The sequence below is a fragment of the Microcebus murinus genome, chromosome 4, assembly GCF_040939455.1.
Source record: "Microcebus murinus isolate Inina chromosome 4, M.murinus_Inina_mat1.0, whole genome shotgun sequence".
NCBI classification, from domain to species: Eukaryota; Metazoa; Chordata; class Mammalia; order Primates; family Cheirogaleidae; genus Microcebus; species Microcebus murinus.
In genome coordinates, this window is record NC_134107.1 from 45,577,633 (window position 1) to 45,599,099 (window position 21,467).

A 21,467-nucleotide genomic window follows, 5' to 3' on the forward strand; every position below is an offset into this window, starting at 1 on the left:
CTAACCACTCAAGGTGGTTACTGTTGCTATATTCATTTTACTGATTCAGAAAGGAGACCCAGAGAGACCAAGTTATGCTCAAGGTCACTCAGTGTATCATTGAGGTGGTAAAGTTGGGATATGACCTATAGCATTTGTCCATGTCTCTGGATTTAGTTGAAGTTCAGGGAATTTCTGCCTGAAGGCCTCTACTTTTATATAAGACAGAAGGCAAGGACATGTTAAGAATGAAAGAGGGTTAACAAGGTTCAGAGTAGAGGTTTGTTTTTTTTTTTTTTGATTCAGAGTCTCGCTTTGTTGCCCAGGCTAGAGTGAGTGCCGTGGCATCAGCCTAGCTCACAGCAACCTCAAACTCCTGGGCTCAAGCAATCCTGCTGCCTCAGCCTCCCGAGTAGCTGGGACTACAGGCATGTGCCACCACGCCCAGCTAGTTTTTTCTATATATATTAGTTGGCCAATTAATTTCTATTTATAGTAGAGATGGGGTCTCACTCTTGCTCAGGCTGGTTTTGAACTCCTGACCTTGAGCAATCCGCCCGCCTTGGCCTCCCAGAGTGCTAGGATTACAGGCATGAGCCACCAGAGTGGAGGTTTTAAACAGTAAAGCAGAATGGGAGAAGAGCTGACTAGAGAAAATAAGGATTACAGGCAGTGTTAGGTCAGTTAAAACCAATTTTTACTAACAAAGATTTGTTCTTTCTGCAGGAATAATTTGTAAGGGTTTGGATACTGCCTGGAATTTTTCCAGAAGGTATGACATTAGGAAGGGTTATCTGGGAGACTGACAATCACGATACTGAATTGATACATCAGTAAGTCTAGACAGGCTTATAAAGCAGGTGAAAACAGCCTATGGCCTTACTTGGAGCAGATGTAAAGGAATAGAGTAATAAGTCAAAAGTGAGATTTTTAGTGATTTCAGAAGTAAAGTTGTTTCTGGGTATTCAAAATATACAGAATATGGCTATAGTGGAGAGAAGTAATAATTAACACCCTATGTGTAAGTAGTAATTGAAGCTAACCAGGTAGCTGAAATTTCCTCAAAATTTACTCAAAGAATGTGACCTATTTTTCTGTTGTCAAGCTATGGTTTACTTATTTGATTTTTTTCTGTACTTTCAATTCTCCCAGATTTTAAAAGTTATACTTGAGGACTTTTAACCTAATATAAGCATTGCAATCTGTTCCTGAATACATTGTCAATAAAAAGACTGTGAGAGCACTGGTACAGGTAAACACTTGAATATAGGCAAACACTTGAAAGAAGTGTATTTCAGGTATGCAATTATCAATGATATAGAAAAGCTGCCACCAAACTTTCCCATGAACAGTATGTTTTCCCACTGATACTTTTTTAGTAGGGATATCAAGATGGCATGACATCAGTCTTCTTTTAATGTTATTTTTCCACTTTGCTAAGGAAAAAAACCCCAATGTTTATGCTTAAGAGACACCATGATGTTTAATGTGGTGCTGGAACACTAGGTCACATGGATCAACAGATCTAAATTTATTACAACCCTAAACTTTGTTAGCATCCAATACATGAATTATAATAATTGAAATCAGAATTTCTCTATTTAGAGATGAAGAAAAAAGTCTTCTAGTATAGTTATTTCAGAAGAAGGTGTTTCTATTTACATTATTAGAATCAAGACTTAACCCAGCATATTTAAACAATGAACTGATGAAAATACTTTTTAAAACATAATACCATTCTCTCTTCCTCCCTCTTTCATTCTTAAACATAAATCAGTCTTCACTTTCTACTTAAAATGCAATGAGCAACCACGCAAACTAGGTATTTGAAAATCAATAGGCAAACTAAAATTGTTGAATAAATCCAAACTTCTTTAAACCAAGTTATTTCTTAAATGTCACACATATTGTCAACCACCCACTGACTCATATTTTACTATGGAGAGTAGCACCTATTTTAAAACAATGTGAGAAACTAAAACAAAAAAAAACTTGAGAGTTTGATGTGAAAAATATTGCAAGATGGAGTCTATCAACCAGAAACCACCTGTTCTAGTTGCTATACTCCTAATGCATTCTTAATTTCAAAACACAGAAATAATTTTTTAAAAATCCAACATGGCAAATACCTAAGTATCTAGATGTGTAACAGTTCAGCTCACAGGCTTGACTCAAGACTCTGAACTTATTACTTAGAAAGATTAAGATTTTGGATCTAATTATTCAAAGATCCACTGACTAACCCATAATGCAGTTTGTGTTAACTGGCTGTACAAATCAAGCACATAACAGCAGTCAGATGATTCTAATCTCCGTCCAACAGAAACAGCAATAAAATTAGAAAGTAATATTCCTTTTTAGTAATTAGATAATCAATATAACAGCACTGGAATATAAAATGAATAGAATTTCTTACTCCGGCTTCTTTAATAAACTTGTTCCTCATTTTTACATGAGGATAAAGGTATCACAACCAAATATGGGAAACTGTTTTCTTTTTATTTAGACTTTTGGGACAAAATTAACTTTGGTCACATAGTATCTAAAAAAAAAAAACAAAACAAAACCAGTTTTACATATTTTTCAATAGGTAGGACTAAATGACTACAGAATTAACTCGTTCTGTAAAAACTGGCCAAATTTTATCAAAAATCTAACAAAATGTAATTCAAATTATATAAAGACTGCTTGGGATCATAACATTCAAAATGTATGACAGTTGTTACTCCATCCTAATAGGTGTGAAGTACTTGCTCTCTTGTTGCTTTGGTCCAAAGAGCAGAGTAAGAGGAAACTAATATTTTGCTAACATTGTGATTGGCAGCAGAAATATCCATGATGAATAGTTCTACTATAACAAAGGATAATTAAAGAATATTTCTCATGAACATATCACAGTATCAAATTTTTATAAGAGAAAAATATGAAGGAACAAAAATGATAAAATAGCTACCACAAACAAAAAGAAGAGTCTCCCCCATAACGGCATCTGAAGGGGTAAAAAGGTGAGATTAGAGGGTTGATGATGCTAATATGAAAGGAAGTTGAGTACTGTATTTATTTCTTATTTTATACAACTCTTACTCTTTACAAAAAGGTTATAGTCATGCCCATAAAAGTGTAACCAATGGCATTTGAAAGCAAACACTCTTTGTAATTATTTAAAAGGGCCTTTTTAAAAATTATAATACAAAGGTCTGTGCTCTATAAGCAGTCCTCCACTGTGCATTATAACAATAAGGCTTACTTTTAATACAAAGACTGAGTGTTTGGAAGTTATGAACCACTGGATTTAACAAACATCATTTTATAGTTGCTTTTTGCATCTTTTTTGTTTTTGGGATCCTCCACCTCATCAGGGTGCTCAGTAGCTTGGAGTTCTTCAGCAGATTCTTCTTTCTCTGACTCTGAATCACTTTCAGAGTCATCTGGACTTTCAGGATCAGGTGAATCATCATCATCATCGTCATCATCTCCAGCCACATCACCTTCTCCATCATGATCTTCTACCTAAAACATTAACAGACTCTTTTAAGAATAAATACTATTAGCCAGTATAAAAACTGAGAAAGACCCCAATTTTTATCAATCTTAAGAATAGTCCACTTTGTTTTAAGACTATATTATAATCAGAGGCTGCTAAGGGAAGAACTGAGGAATCAAACACATTTCGTGTGTTTTATACTTGAGACTGCAGTAGGATTTTAAGAACTCTGATAACCACTCACTTGTTCCCTCATCCTCCCAGTTTGAAAACCATTGTTATCTTCCTGAAATAATATTTTTTAAGTAAATAAGGCAAGTTAACCACTAATCTTTATGTGGAAATCAACTATCAATGTTTTACATATTATACTGAGTAAACAGTAACACATTATTTGTAATATGAAGAGATCACCTAGGAAACAACTGAGAAAGAACTCTCCTAAACCAGTATTTTAACCTTATATGAGAATTTTTTTTTTTTTTGAGACAGAGTCTTACTGTTGCCCGGACCAGAGTGCCGTGACATCAGCCTAGCTCACAGCAACCTCGAACTCCTGGGCTTAAACAATCCTTCTGCCTCAGCCTCCCAAGTAGTTGGGACTATAGGCATGCGCCACCATGCCCGGCTAATTTTATTTTTATATATATATTTAGTTGTCCAACTAATTTCTTTCTATTTTTTTTAGTAGAGACGGGGTCTTGCTCTTGCTCAGGCTGGTCTCGAGCTCCTGAGCTCAAACGATCTTCCCACCTTGGCCTCCCAGAGTGCTAGGATTACATGCGTGAGCCACCACATGCGGCCTATATGAAATATTTTATCTAACTTGTGAACATGTTGTTCATGCCTATTAAAAATGTGCCCTAATGATTAGGCAGAATTTACATTAAGCTGGTATTAGAAAATCTATTTTTAAATCCTTAAAAACATCTCTTCTGAATTATCTACAGGGACTCAGTAAGGCATATAACAATTATTTTAAGTAACTGTATAAAGGGAGCTGTATACATAGAGTTTTTGATTGCTAGGGTAATCCAACAAAAATAAACGGTATCAAATTGAAAATTATTTTCCCAGTCAATGAAAATAAGTTAATTACTACCTCACTGAAGCCAAGTCCACAATGTCGCCGATATCTTCCTGATAATTTACTGTCCATACTTTGCTGATATTGAGACTCCAGTTCTTCATTAATTTTCTTGTCTTCTTCCCCTGCATGTCCAGTGTACTTTGGTTATGTTTAGTCGAATTAACAAAAACATTTGATTACACAAAAAAACCCATAATACAGATGCTATTATATTCAGGGCTGATTTCTCTAATTATGACTAATTTTATAATGAATTTTGTGAATATGCTTTTATATCACAGGTGGTTACCTAATAGACAATAAAAATAATTTCTATGTGATAATTCAAACAAAAAAGTCTCAGAAAGAGTTGCCTCAAGATAAATGTTAATTACTAAGCACTTTGTCTATTAAATGTTTTAGCTTATTTACAGTATAACAAATGAATGTTCTCCTTAAAGTTTTCTCCTAGTCACCTAAAAAAACTCCTGCAACAAACAAAAGCATCTGACTTTGAACAGAAATAGTGAAAAAACGCAGGCAATCTTGTTTAGAGAATGGCTAAATAAAACAATCCTATGATGGCTCTTCTTTCTGCCTCTCTTTGCATATCACGTTTACTGAAGCAACATTAACTTTAAAAAAAATTTTCTTATGCGGCATTTGAGATATATATGTTTTATATTTATTCTATTGTATCCAAGTTATAAAGCAGAACACTAAACAATTACTAAACCTACCACTCAAGAACAAGAATATTACCAATACCACTGGAGCTTTCCGTGCATGATTTTTTACTTTTGGAGATAGGGTCTCTGCTCTGTTCCCCAGGCTTGAGGGCAGTGGTATCATAATAACTCACTCCAGTTTTAAACACCCAGGTTCAAGTGAGCCTCATGCCTCAGCCTTCCAAGAAGCTAGGGCTTCAGGTGTGCACCATCATGCCTGGCTAATTTTTAAAAGAATTTTTATAGAGACAAGGTCTGGCTACACATTGCCCAGGCTTGTCTCAAACTCCTGACCTCAAGCAATTCTCCTGCCTCAGCCTCCCAAGATGCTGGGATTACAGATATGAGCCACCACTCCTGGCCTATATTTTAATTTGTAAATACAAATATAAAAAGGAATTTCAGATTTAATTACAAAGGGTATTTGCCTTATTTTTAATGTTTCCAATTTTAAAAGAGTAAATGCAACAGCTGAAATATTTTTCCATTCTGCAAAGCTCAGGATACTTTTTGCCTTATACAGCAATGCAAATTAATTTGAAGTAATTATTTCACACCAGAAAAATAAAAGATCTATTAATTTTTAAAATGTGCTACATATGCTACATCAGTATAAAGCTATTCAAAGTTTTGTTAAATTTAATCTAGGTCATTTGGCCTTGTTATTAATGTTCAAGATTAGGGTCCATTTTATTTTTTTGAGACAGAGTCTTGCTCTGTTGCCCAGACTAGAGTGCAGGGGTAGCATCATAGCCCACTGAACCCTCAAACTCCAGGGTTCAAGTGATCCTCCCACCTCAGTCTCCCAAGTGGCTGGGGCTACAGGTGAGTATCACCATGACTGGCTAATTGTTCTATTTTTTTGTAAAGACGAAGTCTTGCTATGTTGCCCAGGATGGTCTCAAACTCCTGGGCTCAACCGATCCTCCTGCCTTGGCCTTTTGAGTAGCTGGGATTACAGGTGTGACCCATCATGGCTAGCCTATGGTTAATTTTTATATAGGTGATAATTTCACCTTTCAGCAGACTGAATTAAAATTTAAATTCATTTTCAGTTTAAAAAAACTTTCCATAAAACTATTATTTTTTTAGACACAGTCTCACTCTGTTGCCTGGCTAGAGTGCCATGGCATCAACCTAGCTCACAGCAACCTCCAACTTGTCGCGCCCGCCTCGCCAGCAAGGAAGACGCGGCAACCGGAGTTCTTCTGACCGTGCTTTAATGGGGTTCCCTTTAGGCTTACATGATACGGAAGACGCTGAGGCATTCTCAGCGGCTGCTTATAAAGGCAGTAAGTACACTGGGCATTGTCTGATTGGATAAGGCACTTGGAAGGGAGGAGACAAACTCTGCACATGCGCTGAGCACTTGTTTGTCAGACTAACAGCAGGGTTTGACCAAGAAGCGGGCGCCATCTTGGAATGGCGTTGCCACCGCGCCCCACATCTCCCCCTATTTTATTAATTAAATGAGAACTGAGCAACCGTTTAGCAAGGATGCAGAGCCTCACTTACCCAACAACAACCACCTTACCTCGTGCAATGAGCAAAACTCTGAGATGTGCAAAGGCTGGTTGTGGGACTGAGGACATGCCTTCTCTGGTGCAAAGGCCATGTCTGCCAAATGCCTGGGGGTAGGAGCGGGTGCAACCCAAACCTAGGCTAACCCTTAAGCATGGTCAACCACACCTGTGTAGACTGTCCCAGTTCAAGCGCAGCAAATGCCTGTGCCAATACCACATGGTCCCTCCGTCTCTGGGCCTGTAGCCTACAGATGCACCACAGTCCGCCAACAGCCGCAACGATCAGCAAAACGGCCACGGCTGCAAGACCGGACCATTCCTTCAGATGATGGGTGGCTTGTTGAATCCATGCTGTCAGTCCTGTGGCAAGGCTCAGATCCACACGAGTGGAGTTCACGTGCACGATGGCCAGTCTCAGGTCTCTGAGTGAGGAATCAAACTGTTCAGACCAGTTGCCTGTTAGATGCCTAGACAGCTGTTTAGAAAGATTAGCGGCAAAGGTAAAGTTCTCATAGAGCACAGAAGTGACACAGAGGCCGGTCATTCTCCACTCACAACCCAGCTGCGCAAGCTGCCAAAGAGTGTCCACCTGGTCCTGTACTAAATCCACTCGCTGATTCAGGCTTGAGTGTCGAGGGCTGCGGCTACTCCAGCAGATAGATTGTTGAGCCTGAGCAGTATGAATCGCAGCTGTGATCCCGAAATCTCTGTGAGATCTAAACAGAGTCATAGAGCTAGGAGCTTCAACAGGAACAGGAATGTATCAGTAGTCAAGCAGGCATCTCCTCTGTCTTCTGTCCTGTCCTGTCCTTTGTCATTTTTATTTTTGATACCTTTACATTTCTTTCTCTCCCTTTTCTTCTACCTCTCCCTTTTCTTCTACCTCTCCCTTTTCTTCTACCTCTCCCTTTTCTCCTTTCTTCTTTCTCTCCCTTTTCTCCTTTCTTCTTTCTCTCCCTTTTCTCCTCCTTTCTCTCCTTTTTCTCCTCCTTTCTCTCCTTTTTCTCCTCCTTTCTCTCCCTTTTTCTCCTCCTTTCTCTCCCTTTTTCTCCTCCTTTCTCTCCCTTTTTCTCCTCCTTTCTCTCCCTTTTTCTCCTCCTTTCTCTCCCTTTTTCTCCTCCTTTCTCTCCCTTTTTCTCCTTCTTTCTCTCCCTTTTCTTCTTCTTTCTCTCCCTTTTCTCCTTCTTTCTCCCTTTTCTTCTTTCTCTCCCTTTGCAGGTCGGGCTGCGCTTTCCCTCCCTGCATTTTCCTTTTTTGAGCTCTATATTCCTTTTTTCCACCTTTTACCGCGGTACCTCCCTTACTGCTTCTCTCTGAGCTTGCTTCTTGCAAGTCACTCAGTGCACTTTGGCTAGCTGCTACGCGCGGGCCTGAAGTCTCATCATACAGGCATTTCATGATAATAGGCCACAAAAAGTGCCGCAGCAGAATATTACCCATTTTTTGGAAGCAGGGGAGTTTTGGCCGTCCCACACGTCAGTTCTGAACTATACCTCTTCCGAGGTCGTCGTCCGCTGGTGCCTCAAAGTTGTTTCAAGTTCCCGGGTTTCAGCACCACTTGTCGCGCCCGCCTCGCCAGCAAGGAAGACGCGGCAACCGGAGTTCTTCTGACCGTGCTTTAATGGGGTTCCCTTTAGGCTTACATGATACGGAAGACGCTGAGGCATTCTCAGCGGCTGCTTATAAAGGCAGTAAGTACACTGGGCATTGTCTGATTGGATAAGGCACTTGGAAGGGAGGAGACAAACTCTGCACATGCGCTGAGCACTTGTTTGTCAGACTAACAGCAGGGTTTGACCAAGAAGCGGGCGCCATCTTGGAATGGCGTTGCCACCGCGCCCCACACCAACTCCTGGGCTCAAGTGATCCTTCTGCCTCAGTCTCCCAAGTAGCTGGGACTATAGGCATGTGCCAACCATACCCAGCTAATTTTTTCTATATATTTTTAGTTGGCCAATTAATTTCTATTTTTTAGTAGAGACGGGGGTCTTGCTCTTTCTTGCTTAGGCTGGTTCCGAACTCCTAACCTTGAGCAATCCACCTGCCTCGGCCTCCCAGTGTGCTAGGATTATATGTGTCAGCCACCGCTCCCAGCCCATAAAATTATTTTTAATAAGTTTATTTCTTCATGCTCTGCAACTAGTTTATATTCTTCAAAGATTTCAGAAAAAAACTTAGTGAATAAACTCCAAACCATAACAGTATGCCAACTATAACATATGCTAAATAACTTATATAGAGAAAAAAATTCTATATATGCCACAGTTGGCAAGATAAGGCATAAAACCTCACTACAATTAAAATATATGTTTTGAATCAAATCAGTAAACATAAAGACAAAAAAAGGTTAGTTTCTTGGTTAGAATATCATATTGATATATCTTCTACCTTCTTTTATCAAAGTATGTGATACTTGATACTTTATGCGATATATATAACATGTTTATGTATTACACATTTCCAAATCCATTTCCTTGTATTTTAATCATTTTATTTTACACAATTATATACAGAAGTTAGAATATCCCAAAATATGTATAAATATTCCAAATTTAACACCTCCAGTCTAATTATATTTTACTTTCTTACCTGTTCGGAAGTGTGATGTTGATTTGTGATCTCCTATAACAAGACGACCAGTATGTTCTTTCTATAAAAAGGTTGAAAATCTATTAGAATTTGAGACTACTAATTTAACACTATTTGGTGTTTGTGTCAGGAACTATTACAATTCCAGGTTTCTGGGATACACTGAAGACAAAAGACTAAATTAAAGTCCCTCCCTTTAAGGAGCTTACATTCTAGCAAGGGTAGGAATGGGGAGGGGAGACACAAAAACATAATAATTATAATATGTTAGAAGGTAGTAAGTGGAATTAAAAACAGTCAGGTGTGGAGATCAGGTTGGAATTTTAAATGAGAAGGATATAAAATAAGAAAACTGAGTCAATCTAACATTTTTCTTTCTAAAAGGCCAGTAAAATGAGTTGCTTTAACTTTCCCACCTTCTCTTTCTGACTCAAATATATCTCATGAAGAGAAAGCAAACAAAATTTAGCAAAAATGAAAAAACACACTTATAATGTACAAAGTGATAGATTTTAAAATATATAGCATAGTCAACTAGCTAGCTCTTTACTATTTGACAATAAACTGCTACCTCAACCTGTCAAAAAGAACAGAATTAAAAACAATGTAGTTTTCACTCCAGTACTTTCTATGAAAAAAAGAAAAAAAAAAACAATGTAGTACTATAAAACATAAAAATAAATGATTCAAAGTTACCAATTAATCAGGCTATATAAGTACTCTCAATTTATTAGTCCAATTCACTTTTTATGGTTCATATTTAGTTTCATGAGAAATAAATTGTTCATTAAAACAGAGTGAAGGCAAGGATTAAATGGGACTTTGCAAACCATTATTAACCAATCATCTGTAAAGATGATAGTAACAAGTCTTCCTGAAACAATGGCAGAGACATTCTCCATACGCAAGCATGATACTAGTGAAAAGCTTCAAGCATTAATCCTCATTGCCTTATATGCCGTTAACACACAAAGAAATCAATCACTCAATGTGCTGCTAACTTTAGACTGCAAAACAGATACCCCATTAACAAGAATTGAATATAAATATAATGGAATTAAGTTATTCTAGGGTGATGATAATATTGCACTGATCTATTCATACTTCTTAGCTGGTTCTCCCTGTGACCAATAAAATATTCATGGCAGCTGGCTAGGATTAGGATTACACTTTCTGGCCATAAAACAGAATAAATCTAAACAGCCCATATGAAGGTAAAAGCTATAATCTTGGCCTTGCTTGCAAAGAATTTCATGTATGCTAAACAATCCATTTACTGATAGCCAAATTTTATATTAGGATATTCTTCTTAAGTATTTGAAGAGTTTTCATTCTACCAGGTTGACTATGCATACCCCCTAAACTATTAATTACATTATATATCATTAGCAAATCTTTTACATTAAATCCTCACTTAACTTCATCAATAGGTTCTTCAAAACTTTGACTTTAAGTGAAATAATGAATAACAAAACCATTTTTTCCCCTCATCAATATCATAATAAAATAACTTTATTTGAAGACACACTCTATGTCAGTTTGCTTAAACTCAGTTTCCAAGAACCTATAGAGGATGTTAAGTGAGGACTTAATGTATTTGCAAAAACCAAGACTACTTTCTATGACAAATTACTGGAAAATCTGGTTTAATGAGATAGTATACAAATGCTTCCTTTCAATAGGTCTCAATGTTTTACATGACCTCTTCCTATCCCCAATCCTACTGTTGTAGTATAGCAAACGCCTTCTCATCCTTTCAGATTCAGATCAATTCTATTTCTGGGATGCCTTCTCATACTGCTACACCAGAATTAGCTATCCTTTTGTGTGATCCCACAGCACTACATGCATGGCTTTCTCATAGTAAGTATAATTCTGTATTGTTATTATCTGGTTTCCTCCATTGCATGATGGCTCCAAACATGTATTTTTGCTCTATGTGATCCCAAGACCCAGCACAGTACCTGGCATGCAGTAGGTAGTTAATAATTTTTGGCAAAATGCATGTATGTATTCCCATATGTATAACAAAACAAAGGGCAGAATTTCATTTTAAGATGCTTAAAAGAGAAAAAAATGTTTTCCTATTTCTTTCCTATTTAGTTCGTAGAAAGACTATTGGGACAATGTTAGAAAAATAATTACTTGCTTATAAAAAATAAATGTCCACAGACCACTGTATTTATGTGTAAAAATAAATTGCTAGGATAAAGGTTTTTACAATAGGCGTTTTCCTGGCATCTGTATTTTATTCAGTTGACCACTGAACAACATGGGTTTGAACTGTGTGGGTCCACTTATGCTCAGATTTATTTCTGTCTCTGCTACCCAAGACAATAAGACCAATCCTTCCTTCTCCAGCTTACTCAACATGAAAATGACGATGAAGACCTTTATTTTGATCCATATCCACTTAATGAATAATAAATATAATTTCTTTTATGATTTTAATAACATTTCCTCTACTCTAGCTTACTTTATTGTAAGAATGTAGTATATAACACATGTAACATACAAAATATGTGTTAACTGACTATTTACATTATCAGTAAGCCTCCAGTTAACAGTAGGCTATCAGTAGTTACGTTTTTGGGGAATCAAAAGTTATATGCAGATTTTTGAATGCACGGGAGCCGGTACCCCCAACCCCTGCATTGTTCAAGGGTCAATTGCACCTTTCTATTACATTAATCAAACTGAGAGGCATTTCAAAATATCTTGAACATTTTTAGAATTGGAGGTTTTTTTCCCTAGTGGTCTATACATTCAGAGAAACTTCACTATAGAAATAATCCCTTGGTTACTACTTCAAGGGCTGGAGGGAGGTATAAAATATGATACACTTTTGACTTTGACCAAGTTCCCACAAGATAACCTGCCCAGAAGAAACATTTTCTATTAAATCACCGGGCTAGCAGATGACAAGTCCTAAGATTCAACATCCTTTTTTTTCACAGAGAATCCTTGAACCAAATTTTTCCTCTGTATAGTCTCCAAACTTCACTGATAGAAGGCACTGAGAATCCTACAAGTAGCTCAGAAATAATATAAATTTTAAGTGGTTGGTTAGGTTGGGTGTATTTCCTAAAGCCAAAAGTAAACATGCAAAATAAGAAAATGGGATCCAAGTGTATTCAGTTCTTCTCACTAAACATACACACAAAAAAACCGGCATTATTTTTCACAGAAAAGATAAATGCATACCATCCAATGCTTACCTTTCCTGCACCCATCAGTCTCAAGAATTTTTGTTTTCTCTCTTCATTACCCAAGTCTGCTGCCTCCCAATTGCTAGATCCAAGCTAAGAAAGAAATTAGTACATTAATATTTTTAGCATTAAAAATAAGTATTAAAAATTTTAAACCTGTAATGCCAAGGGTTTAACTATACATAGGTACATTTTTCTTGCTTAGAACGTTAAGCCTATATACTATATTCAAATTTACTCTGTTTCTATTGCCTCACAGCAGAATCCTTTAGTTAGTTCTTGTGCAGCCAGAGCTCTGGGTCTCAAAAAGTTTGCTTGTATCAGATCACTTAGTTTATTAAAACAACCCCAGAGATTCTGATTCAGTCGGTCTGGGGTGAGAACTCAAGGATTTGAATTTCTAACAGATTCCTAAGTGATGCTGATGCTGTTGATGTGGAGACTATACTTTGAGACTCACTGCCCTAGAGCCTTGCAGGGCCCTAGAGCATCTAGCACTTTGAAACTAGAAGGCTGCCACAGTTGCTGGTTGAAGTTAAAAATTCTATCTTTAGTGATATTCTAAGGGACAGGATATCAACACATTCCACTAGACCCAATTTTAATTTTTTGTTTTTTTTAGCAGTTCTAATTATTCGTTAGGATTGAGATGTCATGACTTTTATTCTTTCTTAAATGTCTTCTAAAGAATAAAGAGAAAATTTACTCATTTTCAAAAATAGACTAAACCCCATTCTATCTTGCAATTATCAAATGGGTCCACTGGGCGGGGCGTGGTGGCTCATGCCTGTAATCCTAGCACTCTGGGAGGCGAGGCAGATCATTTGAGCTCAGGAGTTCAAGACCAGCCAGAGCAAGAGCGAGACCCCGTCTCTACTAAAAAAAAAAATGGAAAGAAATTATCTGGACAACTTAAAATAGAAAAAATTAGTCGGGCATGGTGGCGCATGCGTGTAGTCTCAGCTACTTGGGAGGCTGAGACAGGAGGATCGCCTGAGCCCAGGAGTTTGAGGTTGCTGTGAGCTAGGCTGATGCTATGGCACTCTAGCCTGGACAACAGAGTAAGACTCTGTCCCCCAAAAAAAGGTCCACTGAACCCTTTTATATATCTAAGAAACATTATGGAATCCTAGTGATCATATTTTTCCCTACATCTTGGAACAAATGTAAGAATTATTATAATTCATCAATTATTACAACACACTAATAACTATTTTAATCCTTAAAAATGACTAAAATAAGAAAACAGAATAGTGGAAAAGTTTTCTCAGTACATTGTCCAAAGTATTATATCATCAACTTTCAAGAAGACATCAAGCCTCTGTTGTCTGCTTTTAGCTTTCATTGAACACAGATGAGAATTTAGAATTTTTCATTTTCCACCATTATGGCAAAGAAAAAAATACTGACAGAAGGCATTTCACAATTACCAGGCGGATAAGAAGGCAAACGCAAAATGACAAGTAGTAGTATTCTAAACTAATAATAATGGTGAAATTGTGCAAAAATCTCAGACTATGAGTCCCTGTATGACGAAATACCTGATGACTTTTCTCCAACCTAAGAACTGATGAAAGACAAAGAAAAAAGAGACAAACAAGAAATATGATGCTCTCATTAGGAGAGTCATTCAGCAGGAAGGACTTACCTTCATGTGTGACTATTTTATTTAATTTCTTATGATGCTGTATGAATCAAAATATACTTGATTTGGTTTGTTAATGGGAAAAGGGTGAGGACAGGGATGTATACAAAGGTGACTAGAAGGCAAAAGATGATACAAAAATATTTAATAAAAACATTCATTGCATTGATCATTCTAATTGACTTTATAATCTAAAAATGAAAATGCTTTGCAATTATGGAAGAAAGGTAACAAACCCATCTTCAATACAAAATTGTAAGCAATCAAAGATTTCAAAAATTTCTTAAGTATTACATTCTGATGATGCCAATGCAAGAACCAGAAGTAATAAGGCTGGGCGCGACTGCTCACGCCTATAATCCTAGCACTCTGGGAGGCTGAGGCCGGTGGATGGCTCAAGGTCAGGATTTCGAAACCAGCCTGAGCAAGAGCGAAACCCCTGTCTCTACTAAAAATAGAAAGAAATTAATTGGCCAACTAAAATTTATAGAAAAAATTAGCCAGGCATGGTGGTACATGCCTGTAGTCCCAGCTACTTGGGAGGCTGAGGCAGTAGGATTGCTTGAGCCCAGGAGTTTGAGGTTGTTGTGAGCTAGGCTGATGCCACGGCACTCTAACCTGGGCAACAGAGTGAGACTGTCTCAAAAAAAAAAAAAAAAAGTACTAAAAGCTAAAACCTATTAGAAATAGGTATGAGATATGATTATAGGTTCTATGCCATGTTCTAGGTTCACACGTGACAGCTGATGAGTAATTAGCTATATTCAGAGGTTGCTAATCATTTTGGGTATACAGTTGACCCTCAAACAACATGGGTTGGAACTTCAAGTGTCCACTTATATGTGTTTTTTCCCCCAACCAAACATGGAATGGCATGTGGTGAAACCTCTGTAAATGGAGGACCAACTTTGCCTATACACGGGTCACAAGGCTGACCATAGGACTTGAGTACGCTCAGATTTGGGTATGGGGGTGGGTGGGTCCTGGAACCAATCCCATAAGTACATGGTGTGACAAATGTATAAACCATCAAAATTAGGAAAATATAGACTAGAAATCTGGGCTTGCTATTGTTAAATTCCTATTAAAATTGCTAATAAAGTTTTTCACTACTCCTTTATTCTTCTGAAAATTATTTGTAAAAGACTAAAAAGCATATAAAAAACACTAATAACAATTTCTTTTAGGCAGATGAGACTTACAGCATTGTGTCATACTGGACCCACATGCAGTTCTTCTAAATTCTTTTTGGTGGAGGGGCTTATATGCTGACATAATTTTGGCTACCTAAGTTCCAAATCTCTACTTTTCCCCATGTGACTGACTCCTCATATCTTTTTATAGGCCATTTAGTTCTTAACTATTTCTGCCTCAATATAGTTTTTAAAAAAGTACTAGTGAAGCTTCAGTTCTGATTCTCACTAAATCATCTGCTCTGTAAGCCATGACCTGACATTTAGTTGTAATTCCTTATCTACAAAGAGAGGCTTCTTTAAAATACTACCTTAAGAATAATAAGACCCGCCCAGCGTGGTGGCTGTAATCCTAGCACTCTGGGAAGGTGAGGCTGGCAGATTGCTCAAGGTCAGGAGTTCGAAACCAGCCTGAGCAAGAGTGAGACCCCATCTCTACTATAAATAGAAAGAAATTAATCGGCCACCTAATATATATATAGAAAAAACTAGCTGGGCATGGTGGCACATGCCTGTAGTCCCAGCTACTTGGGAGGCTGAAGCAGTAGGATTACTTGAGCCTTGCTGTGAGCTAAGCTGACGCCATGGCACTCACTCTAGCCTGGGCAACAAAGCGGGACTGTCTCAAAAAAAAAAAAAAAAAAAAAGAATAATAAGACCTAAGAATTACAGTGCTTTATAACTTACAAATCACTTTTCACTTACTTTTTCTCAAGAGCTTCTTAACAACAGTCCATTTAATAAGTAAGGACACTGAGACACAGAGGGGCTAAGTGACTTGCTTTGATCCTTTGGCCATCCTCTACTTTTTCTTCATCATATTGTATATGACCAAACCAGGTAGAATATTGAAAGTAGTTTATTAACTACTATAAAATGTATAGAATTAAGTTAAAAACAAAACAATTATCTAAAAACCAACTTTCTGGATTCTGTTGCTATTAAAAGAGCTAACATTTTCAATGTTTACATAAATAACCATATCATTTACAATTTCTAATCCCAATGTTTTAAAAAACTCATTAAGTCCTTTCAGTTATTCCCTTCAAAGACCTTAAAGTACCAACAGTAAATACCATGTCCTCAAATGCTGCCTCTGAAAAGACAATGCTTATAGGATCTGAAAAGGTCTTAAAGACCTCATCAGAAGCTATAGCAATTACTAAATCCCTCTAACTTTGTTAAATTGCATAATATCACCAGTTTTCTGTCAAGCTAAAGGTTGTTGATTTCTGAGTCTAGCCAAACAGGTGTCTAACATCCTAACAATCAAGTCAGTTAAATACCAGGAGGAAAACAATGTAGTAACTTTTTAAATGGCTGCCAAGTTATTCAAAGCCTGGATAAATTCCTGACAAAAACTGAATTACCATACTAACAAGAAAAGAGTTAAAAACTAGCAGCCAAGAGAAGAGAGGGTATGAATAAACCACACTAGATAACCATTCATCCCCAAATCTTTACTGATTACTAATCTTTCTGCAGAGCTAAAATCGACTGCTTTAAATACCCTTAATTTGACAGTCTTCACCCCACCTTCCACCAAAAGAAGGGGTGGATGTTAAACACCATTTCGTTTGCTACAAAGTAGTATTCAGTGAGCCTTTCATGGTTCACAAAGTCAGATATTATGAAAGGCTCTGAAATGTACTCTAGAAAATAAACTCTAAACATTCAGATTTAAACAATCAATGAAAACTAGATTTCCCTTCATCATCCTTAAATAGGACCTCTCCAAACGCCCTCCAGTAATTTCCCCACGGACTTTCCCAAGGCATTTTATCCATTGTATGAAGGACCTAGTTTCACGTTTACTGGTTACCTGCAGTTTCCATGACACTGCACTAGGAGCTAGGACAATACAAAAAAGCTTAACATAAGCACCATATTTATTCATCTCTGAATTCCCAACACCTGGCACAGTAGTAAATATTTAATTTGTTACTTTACGGGACGAATGGTTTGCTATTTAAATTGGTAAGCTGGGAGGGAGTGTTTGAGGGGAAGACTAGAAGGAGGAGGAGGTACTTGACATCAAAATGGGTTGCTAGATCTCATCTTAGACTGCACCACCATACGCCAGGACCAAATTACAGCCCTGGCATATTTTTTCGGTTCAATACTGTTCTCCATTTACTCTTACTAGTACAGTTAAGAGTTAAGGTTAACTCTTAATAGTACATTGCAAAATTCATCCAGGCTGGAAAAATCTGTCCAATTGTGCACGAACATTTTGACACTGTCATAGAAAGATTTTAAACTTAAACAAGGAGTCTTGCCGTCTCTATCCTGAGTAAAAAGGCCCAAGAACGTAGCTTCATTAACCCTCGAAAACGCAAACATGAGGCTCCCTTGACTAAGCTCTTTCACTTCTTGACCCTCTCAGGGTTTAATTCCTCAATTTCCCTTCCCACACAGGTCTCCAGCAATTAGCGTGTGGACCTCCACAAACCTTCTGACTCTAATAAAGAAAGGGAGATATTTCTCATTCTTCTGGTTCCTCCCCCTCGGTCCTCCCCCTTCGGGGCCTCAGGCGCTTCCTCCTCCATCCACCCTTCCCGGCCTACCCCAGCCTTTAGTAGGCCTCAACCCTCCTCCACTCCGCCATTGTTATTTACATCGTCGTCTGGGGAGGCTGAACGCTTCACCCCATGCGGGTGAGACTCTCTGGCAGCGCTCATCTTTGTAGGGATCCCGACAGGAAATGCCGAACCCACTCGCCGTTCTCCTCAGCCGCGACACCAGCAGCCTGCAATCTACCACCGGCCCAAGCAGAGCTACTCCAGAACGCAGAGCTTCTCCGGGCCTTCTCCGCCACAGTCGTCACCGCGGCGGCCGCTCGCCACCCCGAAGCACTTTGGGAGTTGTAGTTTTCTGAGTTACTCTATACTGGCCAGAATAAAAGATGTGTGGGCGACTAAAACTACGATTCCCCGGAAGCTCAGCGGCTCAGCTCGCGCTTCGTGGCGGGAGTGCCCTCTGAGGCTCCGCCCTCTTTGGCTGGTGGAGGCAGCTTTCCCGCCGATGGGTATGGCGGTGAGCGTTGGTTGAGAGCTTCGTCGCCACAGGACTCTTGGAGTGGGTTTTCGCATTTCACCGTGAGACGTTGCCCTATCGGCAAATGCGTCCGTTGTAATTAAGCACCTAGGTTAAATTGTAATGTTTGAGGCTTATTGAATCCTCACCGAGTACCCTCCACCCAGAACAAAAACCTTTAAGAAAATGGCTTCTACCATTTCCACTCTGGTGTTCCTTCTCTGTTGCCTGTAGGGGATTTCTAGGTAACCGGTGGTGCTGCTTTCTAGAAAGTTCTGATGAATAGTTTGCTGTTTTTTCATGCTTACCAAAATGAATTAAGTATGGCGTTGAGTGTTAATTAATTGACTATTATTGAAACGGGGGTCCACCTGAGGGAATTCTGTAAGTTTTCCATAGGGATTTGTGTGAAGTGGGAGTGATGGTATCTGATGTCCCTGCTGGTGTATATTGTGCTGTTGAGGCCTTCACTGAACCAAGTCTATCTCTGTAAGAAGAGACTGCTTTTTTTTTCAAAATAATTTTTTACTGAGGTGAAATTCAGATAAAATTAGCCATCTTAAAATGTACAGTTCAGTGGCATTTAGTACATTCACAGTCTTAAGTACCCATCACCTCTATGTAGTTCAAAGATGAATCATCACTCCAAAAGGAACCCAAGTGCACATTATTTGTCCCTCCTCATTCCTTCCCCTTCCCAGCCCCGGGCAATCACTACTCTGCTCAGAAAGACCTATGTCTGAATGTATTCTTCAGATACTGGAGACTAACTCCTGTAGTATCAAGGTGTCTAAATTTTTAACCGGACCTGAACCTAACATCTTTGTTCTTACTTATCCTGAAGCTTTCTGACCTTGGTCAAAAATTTGATATTTTTTTGGCAGAGTGCAGTGCCTCAGGCCTGTAATCCTAGCACTTTGGGAGGCCGAGGATTTCTTGAGGCCTAGAGTTTGAGACCAGCTTGAGCAGGAGCGAGACCAACTCTACAAAAAAATAAATTGGTTAGGCATGATGGTGCGTGCCTCTAGCCCCAGCTACTTTGGAGGCTGAGGCAGGAGGATTACTTGAGTCCAGGAGTTTAAGGTTGCTGTGAGCTATGATGGTATCACTGCATTCTAGCCTGGGTGACAAAGCTAGATCCTGTCTCAAAAAAAATTTTTTTTTAAGTATTTTTTGAAAGCAAAAAATCAGTAAGTGGTATAATAGTACAGATATGGCATTTTGGTATTGAGAACATTCTGTGAAACAGTGATTAGCCCTCAGCTTCTGAATGCAGCAGTTATTCTAATTTGACCTTCTTTGTACAAATACTAGTCTCCCAGATTTCAGATCACTGAACCATTTATGGAACTGTGTGACCAGTGAGAGACAGCTTTTTAATAATTTATGCAGTTATAGATCCAAATTCTTTATTTTGGAAGCAGAGGAATAGCATACTATTTAGTATATGAAAAAAAAATAGGATCATATTTTGTAAGTATAACGAAGTAAAAGGCACCTTAATCTATTAGTTCTGTGATAAGAATAAATCATAAATAATGGAGGAGAAGACAAAATTCAGGAGAAAAAGCATTTTTGGAGTAGTTGCTTGCTCTTTGCTAGAATTAAAATATTTTGTCCATTAACCCCTTGATTCTACTAAGGTTCTATAAATATAATTACAATTACATTACTTTTAAGTTACAGAGTTTTGTAGGATGGACTACAGTTCATCTTAATGGGTTTGACAAACTGAAATATATACAATTTAAAACTCTTAGCTATACTATCATAAACAAATGGAATGGCTGAATAGGTACTCTATACTGCTAAAAGAATTTTTAAATAAAAAAGGACTATCAATAAGATTAGTAGTTAGTAAACAATTCTAACTTTATTAATTGGTGCAAGTCCAGAAAACTTTACTGAGCTAGCAACATGTCTTTTATTTTTTCACCAGAATTGTTGGCACTGGGATGACTGTCTTCAAGTTACCATAAAACAAGATCACAAGCCAAAAAGTAACATAGGAAAAGATAAAAACTGGATCATTTTATCAGATTTTACTCAGTTTCATATACAGAAGGCTATAGGTAAGGATGAAATTATAGAGTAATAGAACTGCATATGTGGTACAGAAACTTAGTAATGCTCTTCTTTCTTGCATTGTAAAAACAAGGAAAAGATATTCTTTATCATGAATGGAACTATGAAATGCCTTCTTTAGGATTGGGATTGTTCCATTTCCATTTTTTGTGTCTAGCACAATGCCGGCCACAGAGTTGTTAATAAGTGTTTTTCCATTAATATAGGAAGGATGAAATTATATAGTATGAGAGTGGTATCTTGAATGAGGGTCAGAAACTCAGCAATGTCTTTCTTTAGTAAAGACAAAGAGAGGAGACTAATAGAACTTGAAAATACTTTCCTAGGGTAAAGACCATGCCTTCCTCATTTTTTATCTACCCAACATTTAACATGTAGTGGACAGTCAAAAATGTTTATTGAGGCCAGGCACGGTGGCTTACGCCTGTAATCCTAGCACTCTGGAGGTCGAGGCGGGAGAATTGCTTGAGTTTAGGAGTTCCAGACTAGCCTGAGCAAGAGCGAGACCCCATCTCTACTATAAATAGAAAGAAATTAGCCAAACAACTAAAAATAGAAAACATTAGCCGGGCATGTTGGCACATGCCTATAGTCTCAGCTACCTGGGAGGCTGAGGCAGGAGGATCGCTTGAGCCCAGGAGTTTGAGGTTGCCATGAGCTAGGCTGATGCCACGGCACTCTAGTCCAGGCAAGAAAGTGAGACTCTGTCTCAAAAAAAAAAAAAAAAAAAAAGTTTGTTGAGTACATTCTCTCAACCAAGGGTAGTCATAATTGAGCATACTTAACAAACCTGAAGAAGAAATAAAAACTTTAAAGAATATGGTCTTAGCTGAGCACAGGGGCTAATGCCTGTAATCCCAGTGCTTTGGGAGGCCAAGGCGGGAGAATTGCTTGAAACCAGGTGTTTGAGACCAGCCTGGGCAATGT

The 21,467-nt window shown here is 38.1% G+C and overlaps 1 protein-coding gene across 1 annotated transcript; it reads right to left on the reverse strand.

Moving 5' to 3' along the window:
* Positions 1–2,457: 2,457 nt before the first annotated feature.
* On the reverse strand, positions 2,458–18,332 carry C4H11orf58 (chromosome 4 C11orf58 homolog). The gene is made up of 5 exons (XM_012780709.3): positions 18,038–18,332; positions 12,591–12,674; positions 9,373–9,433; positions 4,566–4,675; positions 2,458–3,489 (listed from the first exon to the last, which is right to left on the reverse strand). The coding sequence occupies exons 1-5, from the start codon at positions 18,098–18,100 to the stop codon at positions 3,256–3,258; spliced, it is 552 nt and encodes a 183-aa protein (XP_012636163.1). The 5' UTR covers positions 18,101–18,332; the 3' UTR covers positions 2,458–3,255.
* Positions 18,333–21,467: the final 3,135 nt, after the last annotated feature.